The sequence below is a fragment of the Syngnathoides biaculeatus genome, chromosome 4 (assembly GCF_019802595.1).
Source record: "Syngnathoides biaculeatus isolate LvHL_M chromosome 4, ASM1980259v1, whole genome shotgun sequence".
In the NCBI taxonomy this organism is placed as follows: domain Eukaryota; kingdom Metazoa; phylum Chordata; class Actinopteri; order Syngnathiformes; family Syngnathidae; genus Syngnathoides; species Syngnathoides biaculeatus.
The window spans coordinates 30083004-30105538 of NC_084643.1; the positions used below are offsets into that span (position 1 = coordinate 30083004).

The 22535-nt window shown below is 39.8% G+C and overlaps 1 protein-coding gene across 3 annotated transcripts in view; it reads right to left on the minus strand.

Annotated features, from left to right (window-relative positions):
• trpm3 (transient receptor potential cation channel, subfamily M, member 3) overlaps positions 1-17464 on the minus strand; it is a 69742-nt gene extending 52278 nt beyond the window's left edge. For all 3 annotated transcript variants that reach the window (XR_009794520.1, XM_061816499.1, XM_061816501.1), the window contains exons 1-6: positions 17345-17464; positions 15714-15927; positions 15458-15582; positions 14449-14620; positions 2627-2801; positions 559-682 (exon numbers count right to left, since the gene is read on the minus strand). Coding sequence is in view for 2 of the 3 variants with exons in the window: in XM_061816499.1 (XP_061672483.1) it covers positions 559-682; positions 2627-2801; positions 14449-14620; positions 15458-15582; positions 15714-15927; positions 17345-17347 (813 nt within the window). In the remaining variant the exon portion in view is untranslated. The remainder of the gene's footprint in view (positions 1-558; positions 683-2626; positions 2802-14448; positions 14621-15457; positions 15583-15713; positions 15928-17344) is intronic.
• Between the last annotated feature and the right edge of the window lie 5071 nt (positions 17465-22535).

A 22535-nucleotide genomic window follows, 5' to 3' on the forward strand; every position in this document is an offset into this window, starting at 1 on the left:
CTCATCGAATCATCGTTTTAAAATATTTATGCCACAAATGTACAGGTTGTCCACAAAAGTCTCCTTAGGATATAAAACATGTTAACTAGAATATTTACATGTCAATAAAGTTAACAATCGATGAAATGTTTTTTCAAGCTACAAGGCATCTGAGATACAAAGCAAGGTGACAGTGAACTCAACTCGACTCCACAATAAGTAGCAGTTTGATAAATATTGAACATTTCCGCAAAATCTAAATTTCAAGATGTTTAATCCCACTTGCAGTTGAAGTTTACTGTCAAAGTAATAATAGAACAAAGAGAATTACAGATTGTATTTTTCAGCAATGTTATTTTTCTAAAGGCAGTATGCTGCTGGACCTTGAGTGTACAGTATAGTTAAACAAATGTCCTTCTCCTTCCTTCCATTTTAGGGATTCTTTACTCAGTTGGAACACTTAAATGTCGCAGTGTGTTGTGTGGATGTCCTTTATATTTGTATCCTCCATATGTGGATGCACATATGTGTAAATAACAAGCACCCGCGTGTTTGTGTGTGTCTGATCAAGACACTCACCAGCTCCTTCTTTTTCATGCACTCCATGAGGATGATGAAGAGATGTTGCGCCTGAGTGCGGCTGTAGGTGAAGGTTTTCTGGATGGTCACCAGCAACTGGTCTCTCAGAGACTCATTAATTATGCTGGACAAAAGAAGCAAAGAGGACCAGGGAAAAAAGAAGAGGAGATGAAGACAGAAGGGAGAGAGAAACCGTGTGCGTGTGTGTGTGTGGGGGGGGGTTAAATTAGATTTGTTGTCTATAAGTGAAACCAAGGTTGACTGGGACTATCAACACTGCTATGCCTGAGAGTCCTTGGCGAAACGAGTTTCAACTTTAACCGGACACGCAGTGAGAAACTATCGAAACAATTATGCATGGCGCGTCTCAGGAGAAACATATGGGTTGATCAATGTAATACGTACAATATTTTCTCGTTGCAGTTCGAATTTCCTGCAATTGTGTTTATTCCAATAACCCATTGTCCTTAAATGAATTCATTTAGACTATTGTCATGATACTCTGTGGAATGCCAAATGGAGTATCAAGTATACACCATCTAATGAGATTCAGGAAAAAAAACAACAATCAGAAAATGAGTGCATGATTGTGGTACATCGTTTTTCAAGTTTTTTCAAATATTTGGCTTTCTTACATTTACCTATAGTCAGTTCCAGCGCCTGCACGTCCGTACTTCGGACGACTCTCTGCCTTTAGTTGCGAGCGCAAATTTTAGTTCATTAAGGGAGTTACATCAGTGGTCCCCAAGCCTTTTTCAGCCACGAATCAGTTTTATGTTTCTAATTAGAAGCTACGAAAGAAATTAAGTCATCATCTGAGTTTTCGGAAAATATTTAAAGAGATAGTTTTCTTTCTTACTGTATGTAAAGTTCTGACTTTGAAGAAAGTAATAAAAACTTCCATCCATCCATTCATTTTCTTTGCCGCTTATCCTCACGAGGGTCGCAGGGAGTGCTGGAGCCTATCCCAGCTGTCAACGGGCAGGAGGCAGGGTACATCCTGAACTGGTTGCCAGCCAATCGCAGGGCACATAGAGACAGACAGACAACAGTCACACTGAGAATCACACGAGGGGCAATTTAGAGTGTCCAATTAATGTTGCATGTTTTTGGGATGTGGGAGGAAACCAGAGTGCCCGGAGAAAACCCACGCAGGAACGGGGAGAACATGCAAACTCCACATAGGCAGGGCCGGAATCTAACCCGGGTCCTCCGAACTGTGAGGCCAAAGCTTCACCAACTGATCCACCAGTAATTAAAATGTTTTTTTTCTAAAAAAAATCCCAATTAGTTTGACATTTAGCAAATAGAAATCCATCCATTTTCTGGACTACTTTAGCCTCACAATGGTTACGGGAGTAATGGAGCCTATCGCGACTATCTTCAGGCGAGAGGCGGGGTACACCCTGAACTGGTCGCCAGCCAATCGCAGTAAATAGAAATTATTTTGGTAACCCTAACTGACCCAAAACAGGAAAAGTTCAGTCTGATTTCAAGTTAGCCAGTAAGGAAAAAAAGGACAACTTTTTATATTCAAATGTCTGGTTTCGACCATAAAGAAAGCCAAAACAACAATACTTTCATCTGTTCATTGTACTCTATGAAAAATGATTATTATTACTGCAGCTCACCGAGGTTTTTTTTTTCAAATATTTTATACTGCTCCAGGTGGCCAAAATGCACATACAAGATGGAGCAGCACATTGTTAATGGGTATTAAACCACCAAATCATGATGCACATTTTTTTTTTATTTACTTACCATTTAAATCCGTTACTACTGTACATGCATTAGAGGATGAACAATACAGTGGGATATTTTTTCATTAAAAAAATGTTGGTGCTCTGGGGGGTCTTTCAATGGTGAAATATGATTTGAGATAGAGTTATAAGCTTGGTCACGGAACACATTATACTCATAAGTCAAAGCACCACTATTGGAAAATATAGCCTACATAGAAATGACTGGTGAGTCGAATGTATTTATGCCTTGTACCAGATATACTTCTGCTTGAGTCATAAAATAGTGCATCCACAGGGGATGCAAACGTTATCATATAAGCGCATACCCTCCCTCCTCAGAGTATTTGTGACCAAATGCCAAGATGTCTGAGGCTCTGCCGCTGCCGTCACACACCACCACAGGGACCGGCGGGGTGTCCCTGAGGTACTCCAGCACGATGGAGATCACATTAGGGCCTCCTTCCACAATGAGAGCCACCACTGGCACCCCCTGACCAATACCTGCACACAAAAAAAAAAAAACAAGGAGGAGAAAAAACAAATAAGGAATTGGACTGCAAGTCGGACAATTTGGAATTCTATGGAAAATCTGCAAAGCATTAAACTATACGTATTGGGCATCTGTTTGTCGTTTCTTGCGCTTTTGCGGCTTTTCCTCCCACTTTGACTTAAAAGTAGAATTTAGTTAGTCTCAATGCTGTTTGGGGTAGATGAGACAGACAAGTTTTGTACATGACTGATAAGTCGATGGAGGCAATTGTGTTTTTTACAATAGGGAGCTGTGAGTGTCTGGTAACCAGTCTAGGGGGGACCTCACCACAGATTCAGCTCGGATCGGTTTTAGCTCCTATATTACTTCACACTCTGAAATCACCAAAACTGGTACATCCAAGGTCCAAGGAAGACTAAATTAGAGGTGCCCATTAGATCGATTGCTATCAACTGGTCGATCATGACCTGCCAGTCAATCTTCTGGGGTGGAGCATGAGATTTTGACACTATAAGACGACATGGAGGTAAAGTCCAAAGCTTATGGGCAGTTTTGGAACTTACTCATCTAGGGAAAAGTACCCAGAGACCAGGAGACGTACAACCACCTTCACCACATGATTCAACTCCACTTGTTTATGTTGAGCCAGCCTTTTCCCACATGAAGATTATTAAGGCCAAATACTGTTCGACTATGACTGATGACCATTGGGAGGTGTGCTTGAAGATGGCTATAAGCAGCTACTGTTCAGACTATGCATCTCTGGCTGATTTCATCCTGTGCAAGTCACCAGGAATGCATGTTTAATACTATTTTCTCAGCAGCCACGGTGATCATGTTGCAGGTCATTATGGATGAAATGGGATGGATGTGAGACAGCGCAGGAGGCGGGACAGGCAACCCGGACTAGCGGTGATTGCCGGAGATGCCTGCTAAGATTTTTAAGATGAAAAAAAGGTGTGGATGAGAAAGCTAGTTGAAGTTAGCTGTACTAAAATGTACAGTAGGTGTATGTAATCGGGCGGAACATAGCTTGGGAGGGACATTTAGCATAGACAGTAGATCAGCCTGGGACCTCATGGTCTCACAATTTAAGTTTGTCACGTACGTGTGTGTTACTACTTAACAAAAAGTTGTGAAAGGTAAATCATTCTTGTGTCCATTTTTTCTTCAGTGTTCAATTTGAGTTTTTGTTCTAGCACAGGATATCCTTTGAAGGACGCAAAGCCCATGATTGCTTAGTGTCCGCACGCCCTCATACACTTTGTTCTTAGCCTTTTTAGTGGTCTCAGTGAAATCCGTTCCCTAATCCTGTCACCCTTCATGCTTCTTTGCCACCACCCTATCTTGTCCTGTTTAATTTGACATTTCTTCTTGCCATTTAGGCTCTTCTAATTCAAAAGCTGTGTATTGCTGGATCCTCCCCGCCCCACACTCTCTTCCCAGCTCTGCATAATTCACACAGTCTCTCTCACGGCCGCATAACCACCACCATGACGTTTTGCTTCACACAGCCTCGTGTAGCCTTGCAAGCAGGACAGTTACATAAGGAGAATATTTTAGGGACCTCATCTGCTTCAAAGAGTTGAGCGTCATTGTGCCGTGAGACGTCACAAGACCAGCAGGGCAAAAATGAAGTGGGAAAGAGAGAGAGAGCGGAGCATAAGCAAGATGATCTCTTCCATGTTGCCGTTTGCGCATTTGGGTTTTGTGTTGATGACTGCGGAGGGAATGTTGCAGTATCAAAAGCAAATTATTGTTAAAGTAAAGGCCACCATGAGGCAAATGAGCTGGGGAAAGTGCAGCTGTGGCGGGTTCAATAGGGTGTAAAAGAGTTTTGCCCATGCAAACACAAAACAAACCACAGACTCATGAAATTATCCTGACCTTGACGAACCACAAACCCTTATGATGATTGCCTAATTATGTCGCTTTGCTTATTATTTTTAACATTGGAAGATTCTACAGTAGATCTTGACAACATCCTCAACACTCCTCATTTTAACTATTAAATATTATAACTATTAAAACAATTTCACAGGAAAGCTGGCTTGAAATAAAGGTTGATCGTCGCCATTGACAAGCAAGGACCACGGACTTTGGTGGCTTGAAATATTGGTGGAACAATTCTCGTGAATGATTTATTGTGCAGTGCTTGTAGTTTTCTATTGTATTTTAAGGTTTTATGATGGGGACTAGCTGTTATGGTTAACATTTGGCTGGCTGACCATGTAACATTTGACCGTATCTATAGTACTTTCGTTCGTCGGAAACTGGATATTCAACACAAAGGTTGCTACTCGGTGTTAATTATTAATGACAAAACCTCTGTCGAGACTGTCTTTAAAAATGCCAGTAAAGACATTAATTTAGGTGATCATTTAAAATAAAATAAAAAAACGTTAAGAGATTCAGATGTTAATGTTTCAAATAGAGATCACAAGTCCTCTGTGACTGTCCACTTTTTGCCCAAGTCATCTTGGCTAGGCTGCAGCGTCCCGTGACCCTCACCACGGTAAGAGGTGTTGAAAATGGATGGCTGGATAAAGGTAACAAACAAAGGCGTGCTGTTTTTCAAATGCCGACTTAACGTTGTGGCCATGTATGTAGTGGAAATGTCAACGTTTGTGAACAACTTTTTTTTCCATTAGTCTCCGCTGTGTTGCTTCGATTGATTCGCTTTCACGATTTGCATCTAAATCAGGGGTGTCAAACTCATTTCACATTGTGGGCCACATACGGTCTCGGTAGATGTCAAGTGGGGCGTACCATTAAAATAATACCATACTCTGCTATAAATCACCAAAATATCCCATCTTTCCTTTGTTTTGGTGTAACCAAGCACAAAAACAGGAAAATGTTGGAATTGAATCAACATTCCTTTTACAAAACATGTCATGAAACACCTCAGATTTCTTTTGACAAATGTGCAATTTATTTTTATCATTCACATATATGCATTCAAAAGACCCCATTGATTGGATAAAGGGAAAAAACTAACAAGTACTGTAATTGGTATTGAAAAATACATTTAGATCAAATGAGATTTATAAAGAAAGTAATTTTTAAACCATTTACACATGTGCATATAAAATCTAAACTTAGTCCCTGCCTACACCTTACAAACTAAGGAGAGCGCTATTAAATGTGTAAAGAAGAAAGTAATCACATGTTCTGCAAATGTGTGAACTTCATAAATGAAACACAAGTACACATACATACTGAAAATTCACAGAGTTGCATGAACAGTAGAATTCCACCAGACTTTTTTTTATAGTGAAGTTGCTGACAATTTTTTTTAATCACCACAGTAAGGATTCATCTAGACAGAACTGCCATTTTTCAATACAAACAGTATCTAAGGAGGCGTTTCCAAGGCGTTAGTCTAGTCTGCACTTGTTTTTGTTCCTGATATTTGGCATCTTTTGGCCTCTACAAGTGCAAGATGTTGTCTTCTTCTCTGATCAAAACAGTGTGCGGATAATCCACAAATTGCATCTCATGAAAAATGTTTATTCCGTGTCTTTTATGCATTTTTTCCACATTTAAACTATCCTGCGGGCCTGATCGAACCTCCTTGCGGGCCGGAATTGGCCCACGGGCCGTATGGTTAACAGCATAATCTAAATGATCAACAACAACTGTAAAAGTACATGACCGAAAACCTGTGTGAACAAACACTGCTTGAGCAAGTTATGAATATTATTTTGGTTTGACTCATCCCAGACAGCTATTGTACTATTACAAAGTAAGTGTGCATCTCTCAGCGTTTCATTTTATCAGCCCCTGAAGGGTTTGTAACACTTGTGAGGTGTGTAGAGGTAATGAGTAGTATTTTTTTAAATTAGAAAACAGATAATAATTCACTTTTGCGAAGTTAAATCTGTGATCAAGAAAATGTTTAATGTTTGTCCTAACCTTTTATTACGTTGGCATACAGTGAATGGAGTATTCTGACCTTTTCACTTGTCTTGGAAAATGTCTTGCGAACCACAGTCCACACTGTTGACCACGCACTTACATTCTTTCGACACTATATTGCATTTCACCATCCATGCATGTCCTCCAACTGCACATGTACCTAAAGCGAGGCTCGGACGCCATCATACGCACTTCAGACTCTGTTTCCACAAGGCACCTTACATTTATCACATGTGCTTGAGGTCACCTGAGGCCACACGAAACAAGGGTAGTTTTAAAAACTGCTTAAATCCACTCCTTGGTTAAAAAAAAAACCCAAAACTCTTCATCTTGGAATAATGTTGCACACATTTGCAATGTTTCAAGTGGATACCAAAGCTACAATTGATGCTTTTCAACCCTTCTACCCTAAAGAAAAGAGAATTGCTGTTAGTAAACACCTGGACTCGCTATCTTTAAAAACCAAAGACCAAGTCCGAAACCTTGGTGTTCTAATTGATTCCAACCTGACTATCAACAATCATATCAAATCAATCACAAAAAGTTCCTTCTACCATCTGAAAAACATATCTAGAATCAAGTCTTGTATGTGTCAAGTAGACCAGGAAAAGCTCATCCATGCTTTTATCTCAAGTAGACTTGACTACTGTAATGGTCTTCTGATTGGACTCCCAAAAAAAGAGCATTAAACAGCTGCAGCTCATTCAGAATGCTGCAGCTCGCGTTCTGACCAAAACAAAGTGGTCAGAGCATATAACTCCAATCCTAAAGTCCTTGCAGTGGTTTCCAGTCAGATTTAGAATAGATTTTAAAGTTCGGCTACTTGTCTATAAATCACTAAATGATTTAGGTCCTGAATACATGAAAGAAATGCTGACGGAATACAAACCAAGTCGAGCTCTGAGATTGACTGACTTGGGTCAAATAGTGGAGCGCAGAGTCCAAAGCAAACATGGTGAAGCAGCATTTAGCTATTATGCTGCACACAAATGGAAAAAGTTGCCAACAGAGGTGAGGTCAGACCCAAGTGTGAATGTTTTTAAATCCAGGTTGAAAACTTTTTTTTTTTTTCTCATGCTTTTTAGAATATATCCACATATTGGTCATATTACTTGCACTGTATGCGGTTTTATTGTCTTTTTTAATATTTTGTATTTATCCTTTTTTAAATGTTTTATCTCTTTGTTTTCAAATGCTTTTAATCATCTAAAGCACATTGAGTTACCTTCAGTATGAAATGTGCTATACAAATAAATTTGCTTTGCTTTGCTTTGCTTTGCACTTCAAGCTGAGCTACACTATATAGACAAAAGTATTTGGGAATGTGGCCACAGTGCTGACAGGAAATGAAAAAGACAGCATGACGGACGAGTGGTTTGCGCGTATGCCACACAGTTCTGATATTACAAATTCTGCCCCCCAAAAATCTTGGATTGATTGAAGATTCTAAATTGTTCATAGGTGTGAATGTGAGTGTGAATGGAATAGAAACACTCTCCTCTGTGGTATATCAGACCTTTTTTTCTTACTTCACATGGAAATTGTCCAAACATTTACAGTGGTTAACCCCCTCCCAAAAAATACAAGGCTCTTGACTTTCCCTGTACCAAAGCTTAGTTTTAATCTTCTGCGTATGGGTCGGTCGACGGAGGAGGTCAAGATGTCACAGCTAATCTGCACAGCAAGGGCTGATGCCTTTCGAGATTCAATTACCTCGCCTACTTCATCTTTTTTTTTTTTTAAACGTACAATGTGATTAATGAAACTGCCTGTGAACGAGGGTCACAGAAGGTTGCCCAGAGTTAAAACACACAGATATACTCGGATATATAAAGCACTCAAGGTGTCGCCATCGTTCTGGTCGACTTTGTTTGACTTGGTCAAATGTTCTTTTACTGGATGAGGCTGACCTTTCATCAGACGCCTCTTGCTGTGTTTTTTTTTTTTTTTTTTTTTTTTTTTGTTACTGGTGACTCCTCAAGTTATAGAGCTCATGCATTTACGTCATTAAAATCACATGACTCACCATATTACCGGTCAAACAAAGCATTGTTGCAAGTTAATTTTGTTGGGACGAAACGAAAATACGTCTTATAGCGCAACATCCAGAGTTTTGTCTGATGCCATAAAACATTTAGAAGGTCATAATAAACGAAGAAACGTGGAAAAATGAGAGACACTTGGCATAGAGGACCTGTATTTAATAATTTTGCCGAAAAAAATAATGGACTGTTAATTCGCTTGCGCTTGCCTTGGACAACTGGATCTACACATGTATCTGGTGCGTAAGTCGTCAGGATTTACACGGAAAAATTTGGAAGCGCATTAAAGTCTGGACACATACAAATACTTTGTTGCTGGATCTGTTCTGAATCAGGAATAAATCCAACATAGTGACGGGGAGAAGGCTCGTGAATGCGGAAGCGTATTCGGCCACACGTTAACCTTTGCCAAAATCCATTGATTCTTTCAGATAGTATTCAATACAAATACCGATATTTAAATCAATGACCCCTGCTTTTACACAAACTCTCATTCATTAACTATGATTTAAAAAAAAAGAGGACGGAGTCGTCGCCACGGAATGTACGTGGAAGCAATTGCGGCCACACATTAACATCTGCTGCGACTTACGGTTTATTTTCTTTTTTAAATATGCATTGTTCTCAAATGAGCCAACTTGACATTATAAACACTTCTTGGTAATTTGAGATGGAGAAGAATAAGTCCTACCTGAAATAAAGCGATCGCTACACAAGTGTTTGTGTATTTTTGTTGGGCACCATCCATCGTGTTTAATTGCTGAAATCTATCGATATTTTTTGGTCTTTTCAGCTGGTATCCTATAGAATGATCTCTGTGAATGTCTGTCTCATCTGTTGTGACAACCAACAACACAACAGGTCTCGGGCAATTTGAAAAATCTGCTCCGGTTCAACGGCTCCCGCAGTGCAGAGCAGCTAGGTTTGACCGGCAATATGGCGCCGTGCAAACTGTGATGTCACGTGCATGAGCTCTATAAGTGTCATCTCAATGAATGGCTTCTCATCAGTTCCATGCTTCCTTTTCACTTGCCATTCATGTTTTGCCCTTTCAGCTCAACTGTCAGATGCTTCTCTTCTAATCACTTTCTTTACTCCCTTCCACTGCTCTCTGACTTCCTTCTGGGACTAAAACACAAGTCACTCTTGACTGATCCATACCACCAATTGTTCTTGTGGCCATTGAGCAGTGCTGGATGATGTCATAAATATCACATTTAGATACTATGGTTATCTTTGATCCATTGATTTTCCATACAATTTGTCCTCTTTAGGCTACGTTTATATTGTGTTCCTAGGGGCTGCCCAAAACTTAGGCCCGTTTTTTTCGTCTCCATATTCAGGTATTGTTAAGTTCTCTCAAGGTCTATCATGGTATCCATGACTGACCATGAGTGAAACGGGCTGCTAAGTCCTGAGGCTTCAAAACGCACCACAGTTTGCCCCACAGTTAATCACAAGTTCATGAAACTCTTTAGAGAGCTGTGTCATAAACCACAAAGATGTATATGATTTTACATAATTGTATCATATTTTTAATTTATTTTCAAAATTTCATTCGTAGGTTTTCGTATTGAATCATTGCAGCTCCCAGATGAATCAGGAAATATTGGCAAACGAAATGTAGTGATTGGTAATAGTTTTCCTCTCCAAGTACAGAATCGTATGCTTGACTTGTAATATCAAGCAGAAAGGAGGATTTGTATCCCTTTTCTATGGAACAGGTTTACTGTTCTTTGCATTTTGATGGATACTTTTTGAAAATTTCAATCAGTGTTGGCTGCCTCACCTGAATCAGTGCACACAAGCACAACACTTGTACATTTGTATGTGTGTCAAAGTTCGATCAAGCCGGAGCATGTCATTGGACAGGGCACAACTTTAGTCGCGCAAATATCGGTAAATGTAGTTGTTGCTATCTTTGTCGACTGGCTGCCATTACACGTTTGTTTTCAGTTTAAACCTGTCACTGCTGTCGCTGAGAATCTTTTGTCCACTTTTGATTGTAGAGGATACAGTATCAAAGTCAGCTAAATTGTCAGATTTAGAAAATTAAACTTTTTTTTTTTAATCACAGTTAAGGTAAACACACCAAACCTGTGGCATAAACTGCCAATTTACAATGTATTAGATTCTAAAAAGAATGAATTTAAAATAACCAATTCAAGCCAATCATGTAAATTCTACAGTGTGTATGTCAAGTGCTTGGTCAATAGCAGTCATTTAGAGTGCTGTATCAAGCAGGATTAGAAGCACATAAATCTTGGAGCAGTATAAATCGTTGCTATCAACCTCACTTTCACAACATGTGATTATATTTGATCCACAAAAACTGCGTGTAAGAATATGATACAGCTAAATTCTCCCATCTAAAATTTCTCAATTTCTTGAATAGAACTGCAGTAAATGCGGGATGCTGCAGGAGCCGTGCTGTGAAGAAAATTGATATCTCATATGCTTGCGTCTGTGGGCAGGTAATCAAATAAACACACACACACACACACACACCTACCTAAGTGTATTAACCCGAAGATGAGGAAGGAAGAAGCAAAACATAAATACAGTCGTACCTCTAATACAATTTGAACAACAACATTTTGGAGGATAATAAACAGTGGTGCCTTGATATAGGAGTTTAATTTGCTCCATGACAACGATCGTAACTGAAAACATCTCATAGCTTAAATCCTCTTTCACCACTGAAATGAATGGACGTGCCATTAATCTATTAAAGCCTCCACACACACACACGCACACACAAAACCCAATAAAACGAACATTTTTTTCACATAGCATTTTGTGATATTTACTTTATAAAACCTACAGTAATAACACTTATCTAAAATGTAAAAATATTAAACAGTTTGTTCATCCTGATTAATGTAAATGACTTGGCCGCCTGTCATATAGTCACAAAGACACAAATGAAGACTTTCACAACGACTATAAATGGCTTTGTAAACTGCAGTGATAGCAATTTTTCGCAGCGGATTAGGAAAATATGCGTATGAGTATCGTTATATTGTCTGTCTAAATGTGCTGAGGCATTGTTAGTGTTCAAATATCAGTTGTTAAAGGGGTTATATCGATGTTATTCGTGAACCCTTGTATGGTATTTTGTGAAAGGCTGTTTGTTTAGATGTGGCCTGTGATTGGCTGGAGACCAGTTCAGGGTGTACCCCTACTCTCACCCCAAGATAGTAATGGGCTCCAGCACACCCGTGACCCTAGTGAGGATAAGCGGCTCAGAAAATGGATCAATGAATGTGATTTCAACCACTTTTGTTTCTTGATCTAAATCCTTTTTCTTCCTCGATCAAAAACAACTCTTGAGTTGGGTCACTTGTATTTCAAGGCAACACTGTACCTCAAAAGCCGTACATTATATCATATAGTATCAAGAGGTTTATTTGCGTGAGATTGGACCACAACCTCAAAAAGCATCATTTCAGAAAGGGGGTATTAAGCCAAACTGAAAAGAATGTATTTAAAATAGTGAATAAAATGCATATTTTACTGTACACACTAGATAAAGAGGTCAGGTACCACGAGGATGCTTTCTCCTGACTTGCTGGCAGATCCCATTAGACTTCTGCTTGGATCAGATAAAAATTGGGTTTGATCAGGTAAATTTCCGAATCCCGTCGGACACTTTACATTGCCAAAACCTGGATTGTAAGGTGATTGTGTGACTACTGGGCGTCCCTTTGCCTTCCCAGCCCCTTTTGTATGATTCCAGGCATAGGATGACAAAGGGAAGTCCACAGGTCACAGGACCGTAGAGTGAGCAGAGAGACAGTACGTATGTGCAAATAACCTCCATAGCATTTGTTTTACATTCTTGAACCAGACAGATACTTTAAGAGATGACGCAGACATTAACCAAATATGGTGCGAACAAAATTGAGGTCAAGGTAATGCTGCGCTTTTAACAATTGTCTATGTGGCTTGAAAATGAAGGCATTCATATCAGCTAAACCCTTCAGACATTTATAAAATGTGTTTGCGTGTGTGTTGACAACAAAAAGATGCCACAGCAAATAAATCATGCCTGCGCTCACCGCTTCCCCTGATTCAAGTCTGTGTCGCTGACACATTGTAAACAATATGCTGAGAGGCTGTTCAGAAATGTGGGAATCGGGGGGGTGAACGTGGCCTTGGCTTTGTGTCTGCGCTAGAGAACATGCGTGGAAAACAAGAGAAATGCATTTTGTATTTGTGAAGACCCATTTTGGTTCCAGCTAAAGTATTAAATGGACATTGAAAACTGAGAAATGTAATGTGACAGGGGCTCAATAGCAAATCATGGCAGCGCACACAAGCAAATACGCGCACATATCCACACAATACACATTAAAAGAGTGTACACACAAAATACAAATAGGTTACTGCTGTCTTGTCTGAGCATGATGTAAGTTGGAAGCAAACATTACAATTGGATATAAGGATAACCACAAAACGGATGACAAATAATGTGTGATAATACCATATTAATTGTGCCTGCCAAAACACAAAATTGTGGTGAATATCAATTTCTTCTCACTTGTTAATAATGTAAAGTGTAATCACATATCTGACAGCTGCCTTATGCTGGAAAAAAAGAAAAACCTGAGGTAACTGACCTTTAATTATAGAGTGACATTAATTATGCATCAAAGAATATCCAGCCATTTATTATGTCAAATTTTCTCTCAAGATTTTAATCTAATTATGTTTTCACATTCAATTATCCAGTTATTTTCTATTCCAAGTAAGAATTAGATCACATTCATTGAAATGTGCTGTTTTTAGACAGCCCGTTTTCTACTGCAGATTATCTCTCGCAAACCGTGACGTTGAGAAACAACAACAATGGAGGAGAGTGAGTGTCTCCTCTTTTAACTTCTCAGTGGGAGGAGGAGAGAAAATTTATCCAAAATGAGACTGAGGGCAGCAAGAAAACGGGTTGCTGTCACAAAGCGGAGACCTCGGTGTCACCCATACTGTATGATATTAGTTGGGAACTTTGGCTAACCAGGTAGTAGAAACTATGCTACCCCAGAATAGAGCAACTTGAATCCAAGTACGTACTGCATAGCGGGAATGGAAACTCCCCACCCAATATATATTTATTTTTAATATAAGCCTTACTTTTCCAGGGAAGGCAATTGAGAACATTCCCTTTTGACATGCTGACCTGGATGCAGATCGCAGATTAAACTAGGCAAAATAAAAGCAAGTACAAATGAATACGTTTTACAACAAACTGTAAAATCCCATTTACAACAACTCTACACAAAAGACATATAAACAAAACCTAAATAATACAATCATAAGTAACTAATTAAATGAGAATCAGTTCTCAGTTGTTTAATCTGGATAAAGGTTATCATAAAAAAAAAAAAAATCAAGAGAATGACCAACGTGACGTGGAGTTAACTAAGCTGTCAGGATGCTTTGAAGAAACAAAGCTGTCCTGAAGGAAGGCACCATTTCATCGTGGGGTTCACTAAAAATATCCTGCCAAACATTGCATGTGCAGTGTAAAGCGGGTAACTGATCCGTCAGGCTGCAGTTAGACAATAACGCGCAAACCCAATTAACCCTCCATGTTGTTAATACAAGAGTGATAATGAAGTCATCATGCTATCGCACTTCCTTTGCCAATGACCCGGGCTGAGTGGGTTGTTCATACTCGCATGGAAATGTTACTCACGCGTGTTGATCTTCTGTAAGGAGATGTGTTTCTCTAACTGTCGCCGCAGTTTGACCTCGGCGCCGTACTTCCCCGTGGTGCCATTGTCGGCTAGGATGAAGTGTGAGTGGAGACTGTTCAAAACTGTCAGCTTGCTCATCGGGTTGGACATGGTCTGGTACGGACGCACCACCTGCAAAAATGTGTATGTATGTTTCAAAAAAAAAAAAAAAAAAAAAAGAACGTGCACCTAACGATAGGGAAAAAAGTGTTTGTCTCCAAACATTTGTATGAATTTGTTGATTCATTTTTTTTCTTTTAACTTTTACTTACACCAAATGTGGTTTAGTTGTTACCTACGTTGTTTGGTTAGATGGAACAGTATATTTCAGGTACTCCACTTTTAAACATAATGTATGACATAATGTAAGAAAATTATGACAGCTCCTCTAAATAGCATGCTCCTATCACATTTTGGTGACAGTTTGCATATTGTTGACAAACATTACAACAAAATGAAAACTATGCAAGGCAAAGATTTAACCAAGTTATGGAAATGCTTGGAAGTTCACCAATTACACCAAGACTTCATTGCAAACACATCACTGGTTAATTTCTCAGTTGTTTTTTTTTTTAATTTGCATAATTTTCAATTGTAATAACACAGCAATTTAATTTGGTGCTATTCCATTTGTATTTTTTCAATATCCCGATTATTTTTTTGAAATGGGTGTTGAGGTGAAAGTACATGTGGTTCTGTTGTCTCAAAGTGAAGCAACCTAGGCCATTCCCTATCTAAACCTGGTTTCTACTCTGTTTATGGTAGATATATGTCTGTGTCTGCAGCATCATAGGTTGTAATGAATCCGATCAGACTTGATTCACATTCAACATGGAGAAATGCCATTTAACATATTGTCACTGTCCCACGATAACTTTCATCTCCACATTATAATGACTGGGAATTTAACAGGTTTTTAAGCCTTCAAAGTCATCCGCTATGGATGGAAACTTGAACTGTATCACTTACATCTTTGCCAACGAGATCCTCCTGATTTTCCACAATGCCCCACGGAGCAATTCCAATGGTGCAGATCTTGCCCCTGGACTTGGAGGCGTGGTCTTTTAGTGCATCACCCACATGTCGAATGACTCCTATTGTTTATGTGAGCGAGGGGCCAGACGGGGGGGAAATAATGTCATGATATCGAGAATCAACTCACATCTCCCCTGTATTTGGGCCCGATACATTTAGTTTTCTACTGTACTGTACTGTACTGTATCACCTGTATTGACCCCTCCAGTGAAGATCCAGGCTCCGGTGGTCATTGCAGCCTTGATGAGCCCTTTGCCGAAGACCTGCTTGAGTTTGGGTTGCAATTCAAAATTCTGCAGCCCCCCGTGGACCGAGATGAGTAGTTTGGGTAGCTCCAGCTGCCACTCTTTGGTCATCAGGTGCAGCAGCAGGTCCGGCTTGGTGTCATAAGACACTCGCACATACTGCAGGCAGTAGGACACGTGTCAGCGGTCATGGCAATACGGGCCTCTGCCCTGGTTAATGTTGCTTGTTAATTTTAAGCTACTAACGTGTGAGACAGATGTTTCCTATAATTGGAGGCCAGATGCATTATAAAAACATCTGTTTATCCATCTAATTCATCCTCAGACTCACAAATTAACATGCACGGCATGAATAATTCAAGCCCGAAAATAAATTAGCTCCGATTCACCTGTAATCATGCACGTGAACTGCCTGGAGGCTACAATTATCACTGACAGTTACTAAGAATCAGTTGCAAACGTCATTTAAGACAAAGCCATTGCACTTAATAACCTTCCAATTACAGACTTAATTGATTATGCTGTCTTGAGTGATTCTGATGATGAATGGGGATCCAACATATAAGAAATTATTTTTTTTCAAAGCTAGTTCCTCTCTTACTGTCTCATTTGGATACATGCCCCTTCTGTTTATTCTTAATGAAGTGTTTGCATGAATGTAATGCGACAGTCGGCAAAACAAGGATAAAGTTCTTGTAAAACAAAGGAGAATTTTTTAGTGTCTCGTATTGAATCTCATCAGGGGTACCAGACGAAGTGTCTCGTGATTCACCCAGCCAAACCTCTTCAGTATGTTTTCTGTACCATTTGGACTAGGTATCATTCATCTAGCCTATATTTGACAAGAGTATTGGGGCACTTTTGAAAAAACTGCAAGGTGTCCGAAATGACTTGTTAAAATAAAAAACAGTGGTCCCCTGGGGTATGAGTGGGCGAACTTAGTACTTTTACTAGCTATTGAGCTGCCGTTTGCTAGATTTTGTTTTGACCTTCAAGCCATGAGACACACGCACTGCATGGTGGCAGTGAGCTCAACTCATCTCACTGCCCAGCAAGCATCATTTTTGCAGATTGACAAAAATTCTTCCAAAAAGAAAATTCTAGTTGCTTATTACCACTCCCAGTTAATGTTTACTGTCGAACAAAGCGACAAACAAAGACAATTTTAAGCTTCATATTTAAAAGAACCACATAACATTGCATTAAAATCTGCATTATGAATACTTAAATGGGTGAACAAAGAGCAAAGGCTATTTGAACACAGATGGTGGAGCAACACATGCAGACAGGTAATGTAACAATAATCACAAGAAAATATTCTTTATTGTTTGTGAAGGAAAACTATTTCTGTTGAATTGAAGTGCTTCACGTATTGTATATTTGTTAGTCTGTATGATGCTGCCACCAAGGCGTGCACACCAGAAAGAGCAGCACAATGTCCATTAAAGTGAAGCAAAAAGTTTTTTAAACATTTCTTTACATTCTATTTATCTATATAATTATTGTATGTTTTTATAAAGTACAATCTTATAGTATAAAAGCTCTGTATGTGTAGGTGCATGATATATGTGTTCACCATGGCTTTGTTGGAGTGTCCTCCTCCCTGGAACTCAATAGTGCCGAACGCATCGGTGGGGCTGAGCTGAGTGTGTTTGCCGATGGACCACTTCTCCGACAGACTGTCATTTTTGGCCGGTCGTTCCGCCTTGTCATTGTGACTGGATGAGATGCCGGGGGGAAGGCCCACATGCTGCCCTATCAGGCGGCCGCAGCAGCACCTAGATGAGAGGGGGATGTACTGCAATCTCTGTCTCTCTTTTTCACAAAACTCGACAAAATAGCAAACCAGTATTATAAACAAGAGGATGGATAGGGTGTCGTATTTATAAATGGAGGAGACATACTGTGTCGATTTGTAAAAATGAATGACAAGCTGTCAAACGATTTGTATCTCCTCATAAGGGCATCTATCAGGATTTATAAGGTTCTGTCAGACCCTTGGCCCCTTTTATCAGCTCTGTTTATTCCGATCTGCTACTCTGAAGTCTCCCAGCCCCTCTTGGCGCCCTGCAGGAGCCATTAAAGTGAAAGTTATAGTATATGGAAGGCGGTATTGCATTACAAATGGAGTATTTATTCAGATGTTGCTTTCATATTTGTTTTCCAATCTCGCAGGATGAAGTACGTGCAAGTGGCTTGGAATTCAATTCTGTCGAATCTTCATATTTCTATTGTCTGTCTTGGCTTTGACTCCTGAACCACAAGTATTTTGTTTTTATTTCCTTGAAAGTGATGTGATCTTGAGAGAAATTGCTTCGATATCATTCCGTGATAATCCTTCATCCTGACAAAGTCTACGACTCCTTGCTTATTTGTATCAAGACAGGTAGTAGTGAAATTCAAATTGTGGTTTTTCAGCTATCTCATCAGAGTGATTACAGCTGTTACAATCATATGAATTGCATCACAGCAGCCAGTTTGGCATAATGTGAGGAATACATAAAACAGTTATGAAATACAATTCCCTCATTCAGAGTATTCGGATTATTTTGGAAAATAATTATCTTATTATTATTCATCATTTTTTGTTGATGAAGTGAGACAGGTAGTAAATAAGTTTAGCTCCCCTAGAATTGGAAACAAATGTGGCGTTAAGCTTTACAAAGCATTTTCTAATGTTTGTTGTGAGGAACGAATACAGCAGTCAGTGATGAAAAGCTCAACGAAGTGGTTAACTTCAGCGTTTATCATCTCATCCTTATTTAAAGAGACATTTGGAAAAATTGCAACAATTAGTGCAGTTAGACTGAGCTCTATTGTCAGAGGTTCTTCTCATGCATCTGCACCACCGTACAACTTTCAGTGGGAAACGGGGACCTGTTACTGTAAGTCGTGTCCTCAGGCCAGGTCCTCTCAGTCCTTTTGAAGTCAGAACATTTGAAGGATGTTGCTGATGTGAACAGACAAGCGTGTCAGACATTTTGGCTCCGCAAAGCATTGAAGCCTCCATCCTGACCTCTCACAAGTCATCACTGCCCCTCCACACCCAGCAGGCCACTTCACTTTTTTTTTTTAAATCCTCAACTTGTAAAGTTTGATTTTGACCATGCCTGACCTCGTCTACAATTATTTTTACGTTATCGTTTTTTAAATTGTGAAAATCTTTTATCGAAGTTAAACCATGTAAATTATCCATCCAGCCATTGTCTGAGCCGATTATCCTCACGAGGGTTGCGGGAGTGCTGGAGCCTATCCCGGCTGTCAACGGCCAGAAGGGAGGGTACACCCTGAACTGGTTGCCAGCCAATCGCAGGGCACATCGAGACAAACAGCCACACTCACAATCACACCTAGGGGCAATTTAGAGTCTCCAATGAATGCATGCTTTTGGGATGTTGGAGGAAACCGGACTGCCCGGAGAAAACCCACGCAGGCACGGGGAGGACATGCAAACTCCACACACAAGAAAACCACTACTACAACCAATGATGAACACCCCAAACTCCTACAGCAGGCGTTCAAGCAAAGTTAGGCAAAGTTAATCTGGAGGGTTGGACTGAAACCCTCCATCTAAAAAAAGCGCAATTCCAGGAGTGATGAGGCTTTATTGGTATTGATTTCAGATATTTCAAAGGCTTCATCCGGAAGATTCTAAAGATCAACAAGCCAAAGTCAGTACCGATACAGTTTCTCAATTGGCACTGAACTGCATTTGGGAAAAAAACGTCTTGCCAAATGGCCGATTTTTAATGCGTTCACATTGTAAATTGACAAGGAATGGAAAGGGAGAATGACACGCTAACAAAGAAAGCAAAGCTTGACCTGTCAAATGCTGATTTCCCGACAACAGAACTTAAATAGAAAAATGTAAGGATATTGTGACTTTTGGACTTTTATTCCCTTGACACAAGGACAGATGTGATCTAAAATTAAAGAATAGAATTCAACATTGCTGCTTGGTGGAAACCTTTAAAGCCTGTAATCATGTTCCAATATGAGGGTTGATACAATACTCACAAGTGCTGAAACAACATTCACAATTGGGCGGAAAGTAGACAAAGACTTTGTATTTGTCCGATGCCTGGAGTCAGTCAGTCTATGTCTAGTGTTGGACCTGGCCTTGTTGCTCCTGTCAAGTGTCCAGCAGAAGGCCCAACTCTGTCAAATGTAAATCTGGGACAGTGATGCAGGGTCAGAAAGTAGAGGGAGGCATGACTGAGCTCACTGATTCGTCCAGAGTTTGTGCTGGTGAGAGCCAAGAGAGGAGAGATTTGTGGACCTTATCACTACCCTGCTCCTGCCCGGTGGTTGGTGATGATAACGGAGTACATCGAGCCAACTATCTATTGTTTCAGACTGAGTGATCACCTCTATCTTTACACAACGATCATTCATCTGACAACTTCTTTCCAACAGAAAACAGCAGTGCCTTCAGGACCTTGTTATTCTTCAACAGTGTTGGTCAGGCTAACATGGCTGCATCCTGGGCAGTGGCCCCATCAATACATTTCATTTTTCCTTGGCCAGTGCATGGACATCTGTCATATATTGTGTGTACTACTGCTTCATTGTAGTCGGAAGAGGGGTAGTAGTGAGGCCTTGGAAGGTGTCCAGCTCTTCAAGGTCCATTTAAAGAATGCACGTATCTTATGGAGATGATAGCTTGACTCATGTAAGCACATCCAGCCTTTGCTTCACTTGTGAATGAAGGTTGTCAAAGGAGCCCTGTGAGTATTCGGCGAGCCGGATCCAGTCTTTGTTGCGCAATTCAAAAGCTGTTTCTATTTTTTTATAAGAGGAATGTGCTTTTGTGGCTTCTACATCTCAGTTGCACAATGACGCAAAAGGATGTATCTGCCAATCGCAGAGGTTTTGCATTCACTCATAAATACAGGCTAGCACACAGGTGAGAGTTATGTTTATCTCATTTGGGACAATTTCATAGAACAGAGCTGGCGTTGTGTAAAACTGTGGGGAACACAGCTAGGGGGGCAGCTTTTCTCTCCTTCAGTTTTCATCAGTGTTAGCGTTTCACTCTGACTGTATCATTTTGTGTGTGTGTGTGTGTGGTGTGTGTGTGTGTGAGAGAGAGAGAGAGAGAGAGAGAGAGGAGAGAGAGAGAGAGAGAGAGGAGGAGAAATTGCAGCTGGAGCATCCAGCAACAAATTCATATTGTAGGACATGGAAGCTTCATAATCCATGTTAGGGTTACATTTTAAATTGGTCTTTGCAATTTGTGACGATCACCATACTCAAACGGTCATCATTTCAAATGTTGTAGTTTAGAAAAACAATATTTAGGATGTTATTAAGATTACTGGTACACATGCTGCATCCACTTTTCCCATTTTTACTACGCTCTTTTTAAAATTGGACATTAAATATGAAACATTCTGAGATAGTAAAAACAATGTTCTCACGTAAAGTTGTTGCATGATTTTAAGTAAAAATGTGTTTTTTAGAGTGTTCCTTACCTATGGGGGTCTTTGACACTCACAATGATATGAACACATTCTCTTTTGCTGAAAGCTCTCTCTATCCATGATTTCTGTGCCTGTGAACATAAATACAGAACATTAATGTTAATAGACCAGTTGGTGTCAAAAACTTGAAATTCGACTTCACCTGAAAATGAGATTTCATTATATACAGTTGTAAAGATCACTTTTTGTGATCAATTGCCCACAGCACAGAAGGGCGTCATTCAAAGCATTCAGTACATACAAATGCATGTTGTCCTCTGCGACAAGGAATTTGGCTAAACGCGTATTGTTCTCCAGAAACCCATCTCTAGACATGATTTAGAAACAGGGATGGGGGAAAAAAAAGTCCACATTAAATTGAGTCCCTCACACAAAATTTAAACACTGACAAATATGTTGTTTGTAATTTAGAGATGAGTCCAAAAAAGAGCCGATGTTCAATGCACTGAGGCAGTAAATGATGTCAGTCCATGTTGTATTGCTACCGTAAGTGATGTGCAGCCAGCTATTTGTGTGTGTGTGTGTGTGTGTGTGTGTGTGTGTGTGTGTGTGTGTCTGCTGACTGATATTTTATGCATGCAAGGGAGCCATCATACCACGTGAAAGAAAATTGCAGCGGTGTATTAGTGTACTTGATCATAATAAGAGCTGTGTGTAACATTTGGGTTTTCTCAATTAGTTAAATGAGAGGACTACAACAATAATCATATTGTTTTTGGAATACACCTCTGACAATGTAAACTTCAAAAGCATTAGACACAGCTTTTATATCGGAATATCATATTTATGCAAGCAGCCTTAATTTGGATGGTGTGTGCTGACAACATACAAATAAGTTGCCGGCATTATTCAGTCAGAGTAAAATTGTGCACATATAAGTCTGTAGGTCTGAGTGACAGTAACGCACATGGTTATCATACAATCACACAATTATCCTGCTGAACACATGCACAGCGGCTCTACATTGAACACCTGCGGCACGAGATTAGATCTGATATCTATCTGTTTACATAATCCCAAAATACATGTATTAATTCTCGATAAACAAATTCCAAGAAGGATCCACGTGAGGAAAGAAGATGCTGTGAAGCATCTAAGGGAGCCATCATAACACACACGAAAAGAAAAACACACTGAGCTAAGTTTTTGAGTTCTGACTTTTTATCAGTCATTAAAAGGTCTCGAGTGGGAATTGTGACTTTAGATATAAATGAGGAAGTTAAAAGTCGAAAATCGATGTGACTTTATTATTGGCCAAGGGATGGAAGGTTGAAGTGATCATAG